This window comes from Diospyros lotus, chromosome 13 (assembly GCF_014633365.1).
Source record: "Diospyros lotus cultivar Yz01 chromosome 13, ASM1463336v1, whole genome shotgun sequence".
NCBI classification, from domain to species: domain Eukaryota; kingdom Viridiplantae; phylum Streptophyta; class Magnoliopsida; order Ericales; family Ebenaceae; genus Diospyros; species Diospyros lotus.
The window spans coordinates 37,632,958-37,653,468 of record NC_068350.1 but is presented as its reverse complement, the minus strand read 5'-3'; the positions used below and the strand labels follow the sequence as shown (position 1 = coordinate 37,653,468).

General features: G+C 36.3%; 1 protein-coding gene and 2 long non-coding RNA genes across 4 annotated transcripts; 2 read left to right on the top strand and 1 right to left on the bottom strand.

Annotated features, from left to right (window-relative positions):
• Positions 1-1,257: 1,257 nt before the first annotated feature.
• LOC127788517 (uncharacterized) lies at positions 1,258-2,291 on the top strand. Its single transcript, XM_052316894.1, has one exon. The coding sequence runs from the start codon at positions 1,755-1,757 to the stop codon at positions 2,094-2,096; it is 342 nt and encodes a 113-aa protein (XP_052172854.1). The 5' UTR covers positions 1,258-1,754; the 3' UTR covers positions 2,097-2,291.
• A 1,244-nt stretch (positions 2,292-3,535) lies between these two features.
• On the bottom strand, positions 3,536-8,263 carry LOC127788518 (uncharacterized). The gene is made up of 4 exons (XR_008020412.1): positions 7,944-8,263; positions 7,768-7,822; positions 5,800-5,847; positions 3,536-3,881 (listed from the first exon to the last, which is right to left on the bottom strand). It is a non-coding gene; the product is annotated as an uncharacterized LOC127788518 (long non-coding RNA).
• A 759-nt stretch (positions 8,264-9,022) lies between these two features.
• On the top strand, positions 9,023-18,730 carry LOC127787913 (uncharacterized). 2 transcript variants are annotated; one of them, XR_008020282.1, is made up of 4 exons: positions 9,023-9,205; positions 17,418-17,517; positions 17,592-18,254; positions 18,455-18,730. It is a non-coding gene; the product is annotated as an uncharacterized LOC127787913 (long non-coding RNA). The 2 variants fall into 2 exon arrangements; XR_008020283.1 differs by having other exon boundaries at positions 18,545-18,728.
• Positions 18,731-20,511: the final 1,781 nt, after the last annotated feature.

Genomic DNA, 20,511 nt, shown 5'->3' with positions numbered 1-20,511 from the left:
AAAACCAAACTAACAAAATTCAAATTGTTAAATTCAGGATCAAGTGTTTATTATTGTGTCAAAAATTATAGTTGTTAATAGAAACGTAACTTTATTTCTTTATATCTTGACAGCACAAAACTTCCATGACAACCCCCAAAAGAATTCTGAACTCCAGGATCCCAACAACCCCCCCCCCCCAAAAAAAAAAAAAGAATTAGTCTATGACAACTTGAACTTACAATCTCGCTCTAATATCAGTTGAACACAAGATCAAGCACTTATCATTATGTTAAAAAACTATACCTATTAGCAAAGGCGCAACTTTATTTTCTTAAACCTTAGCAGCGTAGAACCTCTACAATGAGTCCCTAAAAGAATTATGAGTTCCAAGGATCCAACACAAACGATCTAAGGCTTATGAGAGAGGAACCCCTTGTCGGTGTCTCCTTCCTCAATGCCATCAAAGCGCCGACCATCACAAAAGAGTAAGGGCGCGTGCACATACATAAAAGACTAAGAAGGTCTCAAAAATTAACCATCTATGTTCTCGAATTTGAAGAAGATGAAACCAAAGTCCTAAGAAGGCTTAATCAACCTTAAGCCCTTAGAAGCTCTTCCCAGGATCCCGTGGCCACTGCATATCATGGAAGCACCCTCATCAAAGTATAAAATGATGCCTTATGTCCTCCTACTTGTATTGCACTCATGGTATGTGGGCAGTAGGGTAAGCCAAATGGAGAATCCACTGGTCAATCGACTCATTCAAATGTTTTACCTTCCACTCACAACTTATATTACATGTAGACAAAATAGCCAACTGGCTTCAAGCACAGACAGATACCCAATGTTCTCACATCTCCCCAGAAGTGACAACCCTGCTAAAATCAGTTTCTATTTACAACTTAAATCCTTAACTTTTTAGAGTACCCAGAAGAAAATAAAAAGAGTTCAAAAGGGTTCTTGGCTAGCTGTGTGACATGGTGAAGATTGAGGAACACATATGCATGTGATTGGTATCACCTGAGGACAGATTGGGAAGGGAGATTAAGAGATTTTTAATTGGGTGTCACAGTGAGAATCAAAAACTCACCACTGCTACCTGACACTGTAGCAGCACCTTTCCCACTATAGTCCAAGAAATTATGAGGGCTTCAAGGACTTTTGTGGCCCTAAAACTATATTCTGAACCTGAAAAGATGACACCAAATTGAATAGAAAATCCAAAGTAGATGAAAAGAGAAAGGGGAGAAATTATCACACAAAGAAGATCCAATGTCAAAAGTAACAGACAGTGTCCCCTACACTGGAATCCCATCATTCTTCACCACCTTTGAGCACCCCCCCCCCCCCCCTCCCCCTCTCTCTCTCTCTTAATTTCTTTACTCTATTCACCATTTTGGTGGTTCCAATCTCCTCTGGGAAACCCTTCCTGTGATCTCATTCTACACCTCTTTCATCATCTCTTTAGCTCTCATACTTCTTCTCAGCTTCATTTTTATCTTCTTTTTGCTAAAAAACTCACTCCTTCCTTCTCATAGTCCAGTTTTCTCTCATCCTCTTACCATCTTTCTTCCATACACTTCCTATTTTCTAGTCACAATCTCTCTCTCTGTGTAAGATTTGTCGATTCGAAAAGAGTAACTGAGGTTCATAAGATTTGAACTCGAAATCTTGATTTTACGACCTTTGTCTCCAACTGTTAGTTGCCTGTGTCCGGTGACTAACTAATTTATACATATAATATAGGCTTTGTGGTAAGTGTGTTCTGGGTGATGCTCATGTTGACGAGGAAGCTGGTGGGGAAGTTGGAGAAGCAGCTGCCGCCGCTAGTGGAGGCGCCGCCAGCCGTGGCGGTGGTGAAGGAGCCAAGCCACTCAACCCACACATCAATAGAGACGCTGGTGGTGGTGCTAGCAGTGATCACAATAGCTGCTGTCATTGCGGGGATCGTTGCTCGGCTGTGCGGCGGGCGACATTTCGGGGGCAGCGGAGAGCATGACATTGAAGGATGGGTGGAAAGGAAGTGCAGGAGCTGCATTGACGGCGGAGTCCCAGCGCCGCCGTCGCCACCGGAGGTACCGAAGCCGGCCGCGGCTGAAGAAGCCAAGAAGTGATTGGGGGTATAGCCGTATAGGTGAAGATAAGTAGCTTCAATTAACTTTTGAGTTCAGAGCTTAAAGCTTATAGTATTGATAGGAGTGTATGACTCTGTACGGTGTCGCATACTCTACACATTAAAAGCGTATGTAATTTTATATGAAAACATTTATTTCCCAAAACCCTAAAATATTGATTTCCCTTTGCTTTTTTTTTTTTTGGCTATAAATGTCAATGCTAATAATTTTAAATTATTTAATAAATTACTAAAATTATTTAAATATTAAAATAAAATAAGGCCTAACACAATTTTTTAATTGATTTATATATGTATTTACATACAGTTTGTAAAATTTAATTAATTATCTAAACACTAATCTAATAAAAAAAAATTATATTTTTAACTTATTCATATATGTAAATAATTATGTCACTAACTTTGTTCATATATGCCCGTTGGGTAGGGTATACCAAAGGGTTGGAACAAACACTTGAAATTTAAAAGAACATTGCCATGCCATTTGTCTTTTGACCAAAAGTTCACTTGCCTACCTTTGATTTTTAAAAGGCATTAGACTAGGTTGCCTAGTTTTATATATGATTCAAAAATTTACACATATAATATATGACTAAATTCATTTTTTTTTTTATTAAACTTATCACTCCTTAAACTTTAAATTTATCTTATTAAATACTTAATCTTTATAATTTACATATATTAACTACCTAATATAGTTTAAATAATACATGAATTACACGTGAAATGAGTTAAAAAAAAATAAGAAAAGAAAGAATGGAAAAAGAAGTAAAGCTGATCAAACCAATCCAATGATCCTTCCTTCCTTCTGCCTTCCTCTTCGCTTTCAACCATCATCTTTGCTCCCGTTTCCTGCATGCCGTCAACTCAAACGGAAAAACTAAGTCTCCCATCAGCTCTCACTATCTCAACCAATTCCCACCCTTCCTTTTGTTCCAATTGACAATTGATCCACCCTTCTTCATCCTTTTTGCTCCAACTAACGAGTCACGACCAACCCACCATTCCCCTTCCTCTTTACTCCCACTAGTGACACACAACTAATCCACCATTCCCCATATTTCTTGTTCTGACCGACGACTCATAGTCTATATATGTATGTATGTATATATATATGTATATATATACAAGTGCATACATGTACATTCATGTCAATCTATGTAAATATATATTTCAATTTTTTCGATTAGATATTCAATTATTATTCACGTATAACACGTCTATAAGTGTTGATTAAATAATTAAGTAATTAATATATATATATTATAAATTATAAATATTAAATAGATTAGATTTAAAGTTCAAGAGGATGATAAGCTTTTCATATAAAATTCAAGAAAAAAAATATAAATTTGACCTATAATATATTGATAACATTGTTTTACATTATATGTATTTATAATATTAAAATTATTAACATTTAAAAAAATATTAAATATGAATTACCAAGTTGCAAGTGATCACATTGTGACACAAATACAAGAAGTATCCATCCATCCAACTTACCCTAAAATTCAATAATCTACTATGACTTAGTTTTATGACGTCGAAGGAGACTCGTATTTATACGCAGCTGATTTAATTAGTTTAGCCCATACCGACTACTATATTTACTGCAACAGAGATGTAATACAAACTGTACAATTGGTTAAATGACAATAAATAAGGAGGCTAAACAAAGAAACTAATCAAAAACCTGGACCAGAATCTAACGAGGCTTGGAGAATATATATATGGCCTACTTCAGTTCAGCAGCTTTGAAGATCTGCAGGAAAATCAAAGACAACTGTTAAGTGTGGAACAGAGATGGAAATTTATCTCATAAAATCAAGTAGCAGAGCAAATTCAGCACATTCAGGAGCAGGAATGCCGCCTCAGGAATGAGCTAAGAGAGCTTCACCAGAGGATGGAAGTGTTTTTGAAGCAAAAAAAAAAAAAATCAAAAAATCTAGAGTTCAATGGCTCCTCGAGGGTGATCAACATACAAAACTTTTCCACACCTCAACTATATCGAGAAGACGAAGGAGTTTCGTTAGCATCAAATCTGGAAGTGGTGAAGTGGTTGAGAAAAAGAGTCTAATTGGTGATCAGTTTACATGATACTTCTCCAATCTTTTTAAGTCCTCCCAATGCAGATAAGGAAGATAGAGCTAACCTGAGCAAAAATCCCTCAATTGGATGAAGTCTCCAATGCCCTAGCAGGGATGCCTTGGATTTTCGAAATCCCAATGGGATATTAATAGTTCACCAAGATTTGCTAGATATGGTTCAAAACCTTTTCAGATCTGGAATTCTATTGAAACATATATAGGAATCACACCTGTCATTGCTTTGATCCCTAAATCTCATAATGCCAATCAGTCTTTTTAATGTGGTCTATAATATTATCTCTAAGATTCTAGCCAATAGAATGAAGCCTCCTCTCCTTGAGGAGAGTCCATTTCTCCCCTTCAGACTGCCTTTGCTCAGGGAAGATCTCTATTCATGATAATAACAAGTCACCAAACACATAAAATCATGAAGGAAAAGGGGAGGGGTCCCTAATGATCAAGGGAAAGAGATGAGCATCATGAAGAGGAAATATTGCAGAGATCATCAGTTTTTGGAGGCAAAAATCAGATCTGCTAATTCTCCTGCGGATCACCATCCTTACAGGCCAAGGGGTTCTCAGGGAAGGAATATGCAAAATTCTTGGCAATGGTAATTCTATAAATAGAAGGTGCACCCATGGGTTCCTTTAATGACTAGTTTCAATCCCGAACCAAAGACCCCTGATGTATGCCCCGCAGTAATGGTTCAGGATCTAATTGACTGGGAGCTTTATAAAAGGAAAGTGGAGGTGCTGCTAAAGGCTCTGTTTGCTCCCCCATTAGTGTAGTGTATTCTCCAATCCCTGTTCCATTCTAACGAAGAGAAGATTCTTGATGTTGGATTGACAAAAATAGCTCTTCATCTCTACCAAGTCAGCCTATCATATTTATTATTTACAACCACGATCAGAACTCCAGACCAAAGGTTCTAGTAGCAGTGTGGAAGAGATTGTGGCAGTTGAAGCTCCATAGCAGGCCAAACTGCTCCTTTGGAGGACTGCAGTGGGAGCTCTGCCAACAAGTGAGGAGATTGCAAAAAGAATTTCAAATGAGGAGGGGGGATGTGGGCTCTGTGATGGTGGAAAGGATTCAACAATCCATCTTTTTACTCAATGCCACCTAGCTCAAGTTGCTTGATTCAACTTTTGGGGAATCCACTTGGACAGATGGTTGTTCGATGATATGCAAGGTTGGTTCTCCATTCTCAACCACTGCAAGCTGGCTTCCATTGCAATGATACTAGAACAAAGATTATGAGATTTATAGCTGTGTCTAATGGATAAATTTTGGATGACCAGAGTCTAATTCATTAGCAAATAATTATTATGGGGTTCATTAGCCACCAAGACTAGATACCTAATATGTGGTTCAGTAGCAAATAATGGCTACAAATTTAGCAATAGCAAATATTCTATGCAATGTTCAAAAAGTTAACCTTGATGCAGATAACCTTGAAATCAACGCAGAAAAAGGAACCATTCTGTAACAAAACATTGATTAACATCACTCAAATCTTTCTTTTCTAGGATAAATATAACCTTGATTTTTTATCATTATTCTCATCTATGCAAAAATGAAGAGAACTTCACTGACCATAAGGAAAAATCATATGAATGTCCACACATCCTTTGTACGCATTTCCTGCAAAATAGTTATCCTAATCATCCTCAACACTCCATTAGGTAGCTTAGGCAGTCTGAGACACAAGAAGGTAGAACAAATAAAAAACTAATCCTGTAAATCCGAGACAGTGTTATTCAAATCTATAGTACTTCTCTAATACATGCAAGAGCCATCCAAATAATATAAAGAAAATTAGCGTGTCCATAAAGTTTTTTTTAGCATGTCCATAAAGAAAAATCACTTTTATACATTCTAGTTACTTACATTATCATAGTAAAAACAACCAACAGAACTCAGAAACCCATAAACTAAAGGGAAAAAACACAGGCATAGTGTTGGCCAAACCATGACTCAGTTTCACTAATTAACTACCAATGCTGACATTTATCCCCTTCTTTTGTGTACATACTTCAGAAAGAAAATACTAAGGATTGATCAATATTGTAACAAATTGAGTCCATAACCAGTCCAATAAATGTAGGAGCAGTATGAGGTGCCTAGAAAATGTACACATCAATACTGCTTTGGATGAATAGTTTTTACTCCATATTGTGGGTCATTTTGTAATAATATCTCCTGTACGACCAATTTGTCATTATTTCTTATACACTACATAAAAACCCACAGTTTTAAAGATCTCGCTGCAGATAAAACAACAAAAAGATGTTCAAAACAAATATAGCCATCTATTCTTAGTCGTGTAGTCATAAGAACATCAATAACAGATATAACAACACCACCAACCCTTAATACCACTAAATGGGGTTGGTAACATGCACTCTAGCTCGTCAATCAAGGTCAAGAATAGAAGAAACAAGGAGTAATTGAAAAGGAAATGAATTATAAAAAACATTATTTTTATAAATTGTTATGAGATAATTATTCTTATTGTGTCATTGTAGGAAGAAATCCAACTCAGTTACTCTTAATCCAGAGTATGAATATTTATGTTGGAAAAACGTTTTTCCTGGCAAAACCTTTGAAAAAAACTATGTAACATCATTTTATAGTATGAATGGCCAATGTTTGAACTGGAATTGGCAAAAACTGAGCAGCAGATTTAAAATCTCACCAGGCATCCAGGTTTTCTCTTGAGCCAAAAGCATCGATGATGTAGATTCAAGTATGAAGAATATTCTGGCTTGAAAGAAGCAGCATTTTCATGTTATGGTTCCCAAAAATCTGCCTTCATAGTTTCTAACATTTAATTACTGATTCCTGCTTTTAGGTTATTTTAACATCTTTTGAACATTAGTAATTACCAACCATATATTTATATAATATTACTGTTAACATTATTATTTATATATATAAAATTTTAACCAGCATCCAACCAGTGAACCACTATTCAACTAGAACCAATACCCCAACCAGTTCAATAATCAGACAGGTTTTAAATTTTAATAGCAATGCCTGAAAATTTTATTCATGTGCCAAAACCAAGAAATACATATAGCAAGTTATTTTTCATTTTCTTTTTGTTTTTGTCTAGTGATGGTTCAAGGACAACAGGGGGACTAGGCAACAGGGAGCAAGCTGTCGCCTATACCCATGAACACACCCCAACCCTTTTGATAGCACATCTTACCAAAAAAATACAAAGATCTCACCAAGTAAGAGAATCCTAGGCAATATCCTGCACTATTTACCTTTCTGATTATTGCATAGATGCCATCAAATCAAATCCAATCTATGCTAATTAGATGATCAATTATAGCCCAAATCCACAAAGATCATATATTATCAGATGAGAGATGACATGTATTTAATGCAGGATCCTTTGATGATATTAAGCACTGAAATCAACCCAATAAACAAATTCAGGTTATAACAGAGTACAAACGCAAGAAATGAATGGGTATATACAAAATACGATCCCACCACCATCTAAATATCTACAATAAAGGCAGTTACGAAGTAAAGAGGACACGAACACACCTATCTAAAGCCCTAGACCACATCCCGTCTGCTTTCAGAAAAAGATGCAAGAATTCTGCAAGTAAAGCACAGAGTCAGATGCTACTGATCAACGTAAATTTGCCAAAATCGAACGAATCAAAGTGAAACCATAGCAAATATACACAAACAGAAAACTAGGGTTAGGGAAACAAAACCCTAAGCCGATTTAGGGCTTCTTGAAACAATCGCAGATCGAATCGCCGACCGGTATCATTTCCACGCGACCGAGGGAGAATCACAACCCTGACAAATGGAAATTGCACCGTGCCCTCCCCGTTCGAACAGACATGGAAATTTCAGCAAAATTCAGACAAGAAAGAAGGACGGATTGAAGAAAATATATATATATAGATATATATATGTATAGTTTTGGGTTTTCTCTTTGTGAATCATCACAAGCATCGAAAATATCTTCCGCCTGTGATTGTCTGGGTCTGCTCTTCGGGCTGAGAAGAAGCTCTCGGACCATTTGTCAGGACTGTAATTCTCCTTCGAACGAGCGAAAACAATATCAGTTGACAACACGAGTTCACCCGTTATAAGATCAATGTCACAAAAATACAATTATATAAGTGCAATAAATTTATTATTTTAAATTTTTAACCTTCTATAATAAGTACTCTCACTCCAATCATATCTTATTATATTATATTATATATATATATAAACTACTATATTTTTTCTACCATAGTAATAATTCATGTTACAAATGGGGCCATTAACCTAGTATTCTTACTTTTATACTTTTACGTTTTTAACGTGATTATTTAAATTTTTTATTAATTTAATTTATAAATTTTAATTATTTTTATTAATAATTTAATTTTTTTATTATTTTAATTATATTTTTGTATTTATATTTTTAATTCTTTTAACTCTTATATTTTAACCTATAAAAAATAATAAATAAAATAAATATAATTAAAATAATAAAAAAATTATTTTTTTATAAAAAAGTTTAAAATATAAAATTTAAATGATTCAAAAATATAAATATAAAAATATAATTAAAATTATAAAAAAATTAAATAAAAATACAAAAAATAAAAATATTAATTTGGCCCATTAAAATTGAAAAAATGAAAAAATTATTTGAAGACTAAGTTTGATATTTGTTGTAATATTAAATAATAATATTATATTTTATATTTTATATCAGTGTAAATATAAAAATATTAATATAAAGTATTAATATTATATTTTAGAAAAATAGATATTTTTAGAAAGTTCTCATTCAAACCCTCGCCTGACAGCGCGCAGGAATCGGTCCTCTCTCCCTCTCTCGTCGACTCGCTCTCCTTCTGCTGCTTCTGTGTCTCGTTGAAGCCCCAGAATTGCGGGACGAACCAGAAAAGCAGCTGCTGTAACTCTCGATTGCGACGGAGGAGATCCCCGGAAGACCTCTTCGGAATAGCAGGTACCCCCTCTAATGTTTGATTTTTGATTCCGCAGTGTTTCTTTCCAGATCTGGTCTAGGTTTTCCGATTTACTTTCATTTTCCGGTTCTTTCTTTCGGGGGGTTAGGAAAGAGTACCAAATGAGAGAGCCCAATCGGATGGAGAATGGAGAAAGTAGATCAGTAGGCCAATGCCATTATCGGATTCATTTTTTTCCTCCTTTCCTTGGGTATTCGTCAACTGGGTTGGATAACATTCTTCTTTGCGGAATCAGACTGTACCAAGGTTTTAGGGTTTTACCTTCGTCTTGTACCTTTCGATTTGGGATCTACTATTTTGAACGCTAACCTGGAACGTGAATGTTAATTGGGGAATACGGTTATCATTTTGTTGTTTTTTTAAACATTTCTTGGATATCTCGACTGGTTTGTATCAAATCATGATTCATGTTGCTCAAAGACTGGATTATAACTGAAAAAGAAAACACATAACTGAAGATGAGTCTCGTGGCCAAATGAAATTACTGATATACAAGTTGATTGATTGTGTTAAGACACTTCATGGTCCTAAGGCATCTGAATAAGGCATCTGAAATATAATTTAAGTATTGATTCCAAGAACAACTCAATTGCACAATCAATGGTGGAATGTGGATGAGTGTCCTTCGGGCAGTGAGTCTATTTTTTCTAATTATTTCTCATGTTGTAGGTCATAACAGTAGCTCATCTTCAATAATGAGGTTGTTGGGTGAAAATTCTAGGTACAACCGTACAAGCATAAAGAAATAGTACATAGGTTAGGTTGGTAGGTATATGCTAGGGACTTAGCTTGCTTTGATCTTCTTAGCTTGCTGCCAAGCCCTGAACGCTCTAGGGAAGAATGTTTATGGATTTGGCTCATAAATGCTCCACCAATTTCTTTCTTACTCTCTCAGGATTTCTTAATTTCTTTCTTACCCTCTCAGGCTCTTCTTCACTTTCCCATTCAAACCCTAAAACTGACTTCCATGGTTACGTAAAATTCAAATTTCTAATCTAGCCTTGATTGAGATCAGTGTGCATATGAACAAACAAGATAATAGTGTTAGAGAAACAAGATCTCAAGTGCGAAAATGAGGAGTTTTAGCCATTGCGTGAAAGATGTTCGGTTGAAATGCTGTGTATAAGTGAATGAAAGGTTGAAGAGGATACATGTACAAACTGAGAGTACTTCTTGTGAATGTTAGATTTTATAATGGATTCTTAAATCAGCTACAATTACATTTTTTTATATAATTATGTATACATACATAGAAATCAAGTCACTGTTCAACTATTTTTATATAATTTGTGTATATGTAAATTTTATGAAAAGATTTTTAAATGTAGGATAATGTTAGATTATATAATGTATTTTTTATTTTTCATTTTAAATAATAAATTTAATTGTTATATATTTATTTACTTAACAAAATTACATTCCCGTTTTGCCTCAGTCCAACTCCAACCATTATCTCTTAACCCTCTCTCCATCCATTCCAATTTGATATCCTATTCCAGTTTTCAAAACATTGCCTAAAAGTGAAGTTTTATTGGATAATTGTAATGCCACTTTTATTGTGTGGCTAGAATGTTGGTAAGTTAAGTAATAATGTTGATAAGGAAACCAATAGACACTCCTATGAGGTAATTGGATGAAATGATGAAAAATTGTAGCAAAAGAGGGATAAGAGGAATTAGCAAAAAAAAAAAAAAAAAAGATAAGAAGACAAAAGAAAACTTAGTAGGAAACCATTGAATTAGACATAAGATAAAATGGCCTTAAAAATGGGTATGGCCATGGATAATGATGCATGGATGTCTCGGACTCATGGAGACAACCCCACTAGTGGGATTAAGGCTTGTGATTGTGGTTGTTGTATTCTGAGAAAATGCAACTTTTGAGTCTCTTTATGGATGTTGAGTTAGTATTTGGTTTAGGGTTGGATGAAGGTTATGTGATATTAGATGGAATAGGTCTGCAGGTTCAGGTTGACAAGTACAAGTACATAGAATAATGATTAATTGGTGTTACATTGTTAATGGAAGCCTGTGACACTTTCTCTTACTGCTGTCTCAAAAAGTTGTTGGAAAACATGAGGGTTGCATCTGTTATCTATATGACATGTATAATGTACGCTTTGCTTATATATAATATATATACATTAATATACTCTTTTTTATTTTGACCATAACAGTTTGGCATAAATTATTTCTTGAAAGAAGGGAAATGCTGAATAAGTTGTTGACAGATTTTTTGCGATTTCTAGTAATATGCAGAGTGCTGCAACTGCAACAGGTTGAGAATTTGGGGAACATTGAATCAGTGGTCTGGAATCATTACAGTTCCCACTTTCCTTTGCATCAATACACTTTTGGTTAAATTTAGCCTGCTATTTGTCGTAGTGATGGGCAAGTAGTTAAGATTTCTAGTCACCTTCTTTTGTTTGAGTTTTGGTCTTCATGTCACTGGACCAGGGATACTTTCCCAAGTATGCAACACTAGGACACCTGATTGACAATCACATTGTTGATTGTCTGCAATTAGGTTCTGGGCCCACCAATTTATACACCAATATCACTCACATTATCGTTGCTGGAATTGAGCTTTCCTTTATGTTTTCGCTTGGGGATGTCCAATCTGTATGGTTTATTCAGATAGCTTTATTGTCACAAGCACCTTGGATGACAGTGTGTAGGCAACTTGAAAAAACACTCTATTCATAAAAGTAAACTCTTTTACACTTGTAACAGCCAACTAAAATTTCCCTTTTTTTCCCCTTAATTAGGTATTTGTGATCCTTCTCGTTAATTTTTCACAAGGCAGGAATATATAGTTTTTTTTAGGAACTATTTTACAATCCTAATGAAGTATTGCTTCCTTACACTGGTGTAGCAGATGTATTAAGAGTCCTAAGGAACATGGATGTGATATGCATAAACACACAATGCAGTGCACAGGCCTTGGTACCGTGATTCATATAGAAGTTAGGACACAACATGCCTAAGAGACATATGTATATGTACATATTTATATGTGAAAATATTAATTATTCTACAGTTTTTTACATTACAAAATTTTCTTTAGAAAGCTCTATCTAGAAATAAGTTGAAAGTTTTACACAGTTTTTGACGTTAGAAATCTAGAAGAGGTTTGACATTAAGATGGTTTGAATATGGGAGAAGAAGGCCGATAAAAACACCAATGAGATGAGTGGAAAATTTGGAGGGAATTTGTAGCAAAAGAGGGAGAGGAAGACCAAGTAAAACTTGGTGGGAGGCCCTTAGACATGATATGGGATATTATGACCTTACAAAAGATACAATCTTGGATAGAGATGGTTTGAAGTCTAGAGTTTGTATTCGATTCCACATAGTGGGATTAAGGTTGTGATTGTTTTTGTAAATGTGTATATACAAATATGCATTGTGTACTAATTTACAAGTTTTTGAAACTTTTCATGTAGGTCTAATTTATTAAGCAGTTAAAGTGTGTAATTCTCTGTCACAACCCAAGAGTTAATTAGAATGGCTATGCTATATTTCTTTTACTTTAATTGTTGCACCTATATTCCAGCTATCAATTCTGTTAGAATTAGAAAGGCCACATGTGAGGCCTTAGGAAAATGACAAAATAGTTTGTTGTAACTGCTTGAGGGGGGGGGGGGAATGATTTGTTGCATCCACACCCACACCAAGCAGCACCTATATGTATTCATCCCATTCCATGGGAGAAGGCATGCAAAAATTGAATACAACATTATCCTATTCTCACTCTCTCGTCTCACTCAATTCTCTTCTCCCTCTGTTCATTCTATTCTTCCCTAATCTTCTTCTAATCTCTCCCTCATTCTTTCAAATTCCTCCTTAATTTCCTTTTGTCCTTAGCTGTAGCTGAATCGGATTCTTTCGATTCCCAAACTGATCCTAGGTTAAGCCCTAGGATCATGAAAAATTGGTATCAAAGCCACCGTTCCTCGGCGGTTCTCTCTATTAAGTAATTCCAGCGAATACAAGGACTCCAACGAGTTTCCTTGGTTACGGTGTGATAGGCGAGTGCAAGCATCCGAAAGGAATCGAGACCGATTCAAGAAATCAGATGAATTCCAACCAGTGGTCGGTGATTAGGTGGGAACTCCACTGGTAATATTGAAGTCACTTTGATCATGAGTTGATAGCAAGAAGGAAGGCGTGATCGAAGCAAAGCCTCGAGTGATTTTCGGCGAGCCAGATTAGCATTGATCAAACGAGGAGATCATTTCAGTCATTCCAATCCGACTTGCCCGTACACTGAAGCAAAGCTAGCCGAATTCAGCTTCCTGTGAGTCCGACGGAGGAGTGGCTCTCGGCGAGCCAGATTAGCATTGATCAAACGAGGAGATCATTTCAGTCATTCCAATCCGATTTGTCCGTACGCTGAAGCAAAGCTAGCCGAATTCAGCTTCCCGTGAGTTCGACGAAGGAGTGGCTCTCGGCTTGAAAATTTCCGAAAGTGTGTTCGAGTCTTGAAGATGAAGCTAACCATTGACGCTTGGCCACGAATTTCAGTGAGTCTTGCTCGAAGTGAAAGGGAACGCAACTTCAATGGATTTGGAAGCTAAGTTGTAAGCTACTGCAACCATCGAATTCTCAATTCCCCAAAATTTCGTTAGTTGCATCACACTCGCTCAAGGAATGCGAGCAGCCCAGATGATTCCATAGGCGATTCCTAGAGATCTGGCGCAATTCCAATATTCTGGTGCATTTGACATTCGAGAAAGAGAAACAACCATGAGATTTTCAATTGAATCTCGGAATCAATTATGATGACTCTCTGTTGGATCAATCAAGCAAAGATTCAAGGTGATTTCTGAGAATTCAAAGAACTCGTTGGTAGCCGCGACGGACACCAATCCACGGTAGGTGTCGACGCTGATCGCGATGCAGTGGGTTGCACTCTGGAGTGTCTCGATATAGTGGGTGTTGCGATTTGGACTCTGGAGTGGGTGTAATGATTGAACTAGCAGTGAATTTTGATGATTTTGGAATTAGAAACGATTGCAAATTGTGCTAGGAGCCCTGGACGGTGATTGGGCAATAGCTATTCTTTGGTTGCGATTTTGATTTGAGTTGAAGGTAGGGAAATTAGTTTCCATAGTTAAGGTCCAGGTTGAGAAGGCTTGAAGGCGACTTGGCCTTACTGGTCCGATAGTGTTCCAATGAATTGATTGAGCAGCAAATTCTAGAGTCAAGTGAGTCAATGGAACTGGAAGTTCCAACAACTACTCACTGATCACTTTCCTAAGGTTACGGAGATTGAGTTTGGGCTAAAAGCTCAGGTCGAACGTGGAAGGAAAAGCAGATTCGAGCCCAGCCGATTCTAGTTGTTGAAGTTTGCCTAGAGTTTTGATGCGGTAGAAGATCAGTAATGTTGAAGTCTATCGACTAGAAGTTTTAGATCAATTAGGGCTTTTTAAATATAAGTGTAATTACTTTGTAATTTTGAGGGCCTAATTGTAATTTCCCATAGTAGTTAGTTATCTTGGGAATCTCGCCATTTTCTATTTATAGGAGGGCGAGGTAGGCAGTCGGTTTACTGATAGGAGAGAGCTTCTGTTTTGTCTATATTCGAGTGAGGAGTTCCGTTCTTGAGAAAGAGAGAGGCAGTTTAGTCTTGTTCATTTCTTGGGAGAATGTGTGCTTGTACTCGGGAAGATAGATGAGTGTTTAGAAGCTTGGTGTACTGATCTTTGTCATCCTAATAAAGGCTGTTTGAGTGGGTGTTGATTGCTGGATGTAGGTTTGCCTAAAGGCATTCCGAACCAGGGTATATCTTGTCTCTTCTGGTTTTTGTTTTTATCTTTTCTAATTCTGTTTCATTGCTGGTTTGTGTGGTTTTCTATTTTCTGCGAGTTTCATTGAAATCGCAAAGGGAGTTCTCTTTGGTTGGCTTCGGTTTATCAGTTCTAAATATCAACACTAGTGGTGAAGTCGACAGTCAGTGTTCGAATTTCTACAGGCGTAATAGGAGGTGATTCCAATCGAATTTTAGGCTGCTAGTAAGGTAAACAAAGGGTAATTTCGACTTTGAATTCTGGTTAACTTTGTTTGAATGGGAGAGGCATAGAAGAGCAATATGTATATAGCTCCTTGATCTCCAAAGTATGTTGATTGTGAAAAATCAACTAAGGGAAGCAGGGCACACCTGAAACAAAAGGGGTCTCAATTGTAGCCAAATGATGCTACATTTTCAGTGGTTAATTTTCAAGCAAGAGAGCAGCCTCAATTGCAGCGGACTAGTGCTGCATTTTTAGTGGGGTATCCTACTCGTGAAGCTAGGGGCGGCAGTACATATTCATTTTCAGTTGGAATGGAAGCCAAAGAAGGCTGCATTTTCAGTTGACCAGAAGCATCAAACATGGGGAAAGGATTTTGAGAAGGAGATCAGCCACGGGGACAAGGAAAAAAGAAGTGGGATTGATGAAGAGTGCGAGGAATTTGGCCGTATGTTCCGCGAGAAGCTGCAGGAGTTTGCGATGATACTAATCAAGAAGTATCATTATAACTTCCCCGCTGAATACTTCGATGATTATTGCGAGAGTTTTAACAAAGACGAATTCCTTAAAATAGAGTCGCTGAAGGAGATATTGAGGAGGCGGGAAGCAGATTCATTGCTCACCTCCAATGTTGAGCAGAAGAAGTATACTTGTTTAGGCGAAATTGACAAGGAACATGCCAACTCATTACCCTTGTTGGCTAGTGCATGGGCTAAAGGATATCTTACTACCAACATAAAAGGCTCTAGCACCGAACAATATGATGGTGTTGCTGCCATTTCAAAAAGGGCAAGCCAAATTGCAGGTGTGAACCCATTGCCAGTATCGGGGGTAACAGAGATAACTAAAGCAGGGATTTCGGGAGAGTGGAACACAAAAGCTGAAAAGAGAGATGCTGATTTCTCTTTCAGTCAAGGGAAATCCTTTACGAGTTATAACCTTGCAAGTAGTTCTCTCCATCAGCAACAGAATCAAAGTGGTGAGGAATTTTGGAAACCGGTTGTAGATGGCAAAAAGATAAGGGAGATAGCTGAAGAAGTTATAGGTTTTGCCGAAGGGAACAAAATTTCCGCTGATGTATTGGTTCCTCCTCTAGTGGGAAAATTCGAATGCTGGTCTATTGCATTGACTGATGAACAGATGGTTGAAGACGATGTGGCAACAAGTCAAGATGCTGTTACGGTTGAGAGAAAAGAAAAAAGGAAAAAGCCTAGAAGGATAAAGAAGGAAAGAAGCATTAAACTGGTAGAGAAAGCTAGAATTGGATGAATAAGAACGACTCAACGTAATAAGTTTCTTGGGGACAAGAAACCTTTCAAGAAGAGGGAATTGTCACGACCCAAGGGTTAATTATAATGCCTATGCTGTATTTTTTTTACTTTAATTGTTGCACCTATATTCCAGCTATCAATTTTGTTAGAATTAGAAAGGCCACATGTGAGGTTTTAGGAAAATGACAAAATAGTTTGTTGTAACTGCTGGAGAGGGGGGAATGATCTGCTGCATCCACACCCACACCAAGCAGCACCTATATGTATTCATCCCATTCCATGGGAGAAGGCATGCAAAAAGTGAATACAACATTATCCTATTCTCACTCTCTCGTCTCACTCAATTCTCTTCTCCCTCTATTCATTCTATCCTTCCCTAATCTTCTTCTAATCTCTCCCTCATTCTTTCAGATTCCTCCTTAATTTCCTTTTGTTCTTGGCCGTAGCTGAATCGGATTCTTCCGATTCCCAAACTGATCCTAGGTTAAGCCCTAGGATCATGGCATTCTCACTATCAAACTGAGTGTTTTCAAACTAAGAACTCTGTCTATGAAAAAATTAAAAAATAATAGTATACATTGGATGATTGTCTGTCATCTGATAGGTACTTGAAAGTATCTATGAAGTGTCAGCATCTTACATGACATGGAACTTCAAGTTTGCTTCTTGGTTGAAAATATTTTATCCCTAAAACTTACTATAATAGAAGCTTGAACACAACCAGAGCAAAAGACCTGTTGTTTGACTTTTTGGACTTCTTTTAGTTGATCCATATGAAATAGTCATACCTTTGCCCATGCCCTCTGCCATACCTGGGAAGTTACCGTCGTGCCTGCATGCTTGTGTGTGTGTCTCTCTCTCTTTGTCTGTGTTTTATTTGACATTTTGGTATTCTCTTGGCTATTGCAGGCTAAAATGGCAACCAAGTACATTATACCTTCTATTTTTGGATCATTTGCAGTTGCATATGTATGTGACCATTTGATTGCTGACAAGAAGATATTTGGAGGTAAGACTGGTTATTCTTATTCTTCTTTTCCTCGCATACTTACAGGTGTTAACATTAAATTGGGTCTCGATCAGGGACCACACCTTCAACCGTTTCAGGCAGGGAATGGCAGGAAGAAACAGACAAAAAGTTCCAAGCATGGCCTCGAACTGCAGGTCCTCCAGTGGTCATGAACCCCATCAGTCGTCAGAATTTCATTGTTAAATCCCATGCTGATTCTTGAAGCTCCATGCCTTCATTTTTCCTCCGGTTGCTTGAGATCTTCATATTCATTGGGCAAAACATCCCAAACAATTTACAATTGAATTATAGTGGCTTTTGAATTTGGACAGCAATTGCTTTTATGCTGCCAACTTGAAAAATAAATTGGTGACATTGTTATGTTCCTTTTGTTTTATTCTCAATTTTGGTCTTGAATTGAATGGAAAGAAACTTTGAATCATAATTCTTTCGTACAAATCAATTTTTCATTAATGCTTGCTCTAAAAACTTGAGTTGGCAGTGGCATTTTTTTTAGAGTTCGGTTCATGCCATGGCACAAAATACACCCTCTCCGTTGTGTGGCTGAGGGGGCCTTAGCAACAAATATTCAACTCTATTTGGCTGCCTTTGATAATTCATCTATTGATTGTCATCCAGTTTTCCGGCAAAGTTTGGATGTAGCATGGGATATGTTCAAAACATGTTGATGCAACCCATGAGAATGCAAATGTCACATTTAGACCAATATCCTCCAGGTTGGTACCCAAATCTTCAGTTTCTCCTTTGTAGGCAGATAAGCACTTAATGGCACAGATGATTAGGCGATTTCAGGGTAAGTGTAGGAATAGTTGCATCGGATTGCCTTAATAGGAAAAATGTGCACAGGATGCTTTCAAAGTTGTACCATATTATTATCTACTGATATTTGGTCCCTTTTTTTTCCATATCCTGGCAGGAAATAGAGATCCTTAGTTTCACAGCTGCATTGCTTTTTGCCCCATTCCATGTAGAAGTTATACTCAACAATTCAAAATGGTGTTTGCAGGATATGCAAAGGTCAATGGATGATTTTGGTTCAAGCTCTTTCTGTAATGTGGCTAACTTTTAAGAGGATATTGTTGGTTTATTTTTGCCATTTAAGATTACTGTGATTGTGATTTATCTTTTTTTAAATAGACCCTTTCATGTGTTTTAATCTAAATAATGAAGGCCAAACCTATAATGTGACCGTGTATTTTTATATTTTTTTTGCATATTAACTCAAATTTTTTATTATTTTAATTTCGTCTTTGAATTATATATTTTTTAATTAATTATATATTTCATTATAATTAAATTAAAACGTAGAATATATGTTGAAATATTCAAATTATTCTTTTATTGTTGACCACCTTCCACCAGATGATGGAGAAAAAAATGAATTAGGGCGTAGGAAGTTTGTAGGGGTGAGGGAGTGGTGGATATTAGGATGTAAGAAGTTGTCGTTAAATGCTGTGCGGCGGATATATTAGCGGCGATTTTCAAAAGCGTCGCTAAATTACTTTGTGGCAGCTAAAAATCGTCGCTAAAAATCAATTTTTTTGTAATGAATACTTACTTAGGATGACACCATAATAAACTGACTGCACTACATACAACCTTGTCCAATGAGGATGCATAGTTGACAAAGGAATTGGCCGTCCTTGTATTATGAATTTTGCAATTTCATGTGTACAAGGTAAATGATATGTTCTTCTGATCACACTTCCACATGAAACTTTATCTATCTCAATTTTATGAGCTAGTTGCGATTGCATTAGCACCATATTCAATTCACTTCTCGATATATGTTGCACCAACATTAAGTTTTTTTCAAACAACCAATGCACAAAGTAAACCATATGTTATTCTGATCACACTTCCACATGAAACTTTATTTATTTCAATTTTATGAGTCAGTTGCGATTGCATTAGGACCATATTCAATTCACTTATCAATATATGTTGCACCAACGTTAAGTTTTTTTCAAACGACCCCTTAATTTTTATATGTTGCAATTCAATAAGACTGTTGATAATTATCCATGATAACTCTAAGTCACATTGAGAAGATCCTAGATGTCTCTTCAACTTTGCATGTACACTCTCAGTCATGTTCGTAGTAACGTTGTCAAAATGCATTATTCTATTTGTCTATGCTGTAATCAATTTTTTCTTATAATCATTTAACCATGTCTTTCTCACATAATTAAGTGCATCATCATATGCATAGTACTCAAGTGTCAACTCATATAGACGACGTTTATACTCATCCTCAGTCGACGCAAAAACAACGAGGTTCCAACTTAACATAAATTTCTCCCATGTCTCCTTTCTATCAAATAACTTCTTATATTTGGCGAACACATTTTTTAATATATGCCACCTACACAATAAGGTGCTCGTGGTTGGAAACACTTTCTGTATTGCATTCATCAATCACAATTCTCTGGCGCAATTACTCCTGGAAACATATTAGGAGTCATTAAACTCTTTAATTTCTCCATTGTCCATGTGTAGTTATCCTCATATTCATGATCCATAAATGCGAAAGCAATAGAAAAAGTTAGCTCAATTAACGTCAGACCAACGATCTCTAATAGTGGATTCTTATATTTATTAGTTTTGTATATACAATCCATTATTAACACATGGAGAAATATTTTAAATAACTCCATAACCATCGGATAAGCCCAAAATAAGTCTGTGTTACAATCTGATAATATATAACTTCTATGTCACTCTACATAATTACAATATTTCAATTTTTCATTAACTGTTGTATTTGTGATCGACCACCTATATCCATGACTTTATATCTTTGCCGTACATTATATATAGTTTTGATGGTACTTATATTTTTTTTATTTTCTGCCCCAAAGGTTATCAAAATATTTTTAAGTTTCAGAAGATTGTTAGGCATTATTATCATAATTTTTTTCTCTTTCTCGACAAGTCGACCAGCATATAAATGACCCTTAAATTGAGCTATTG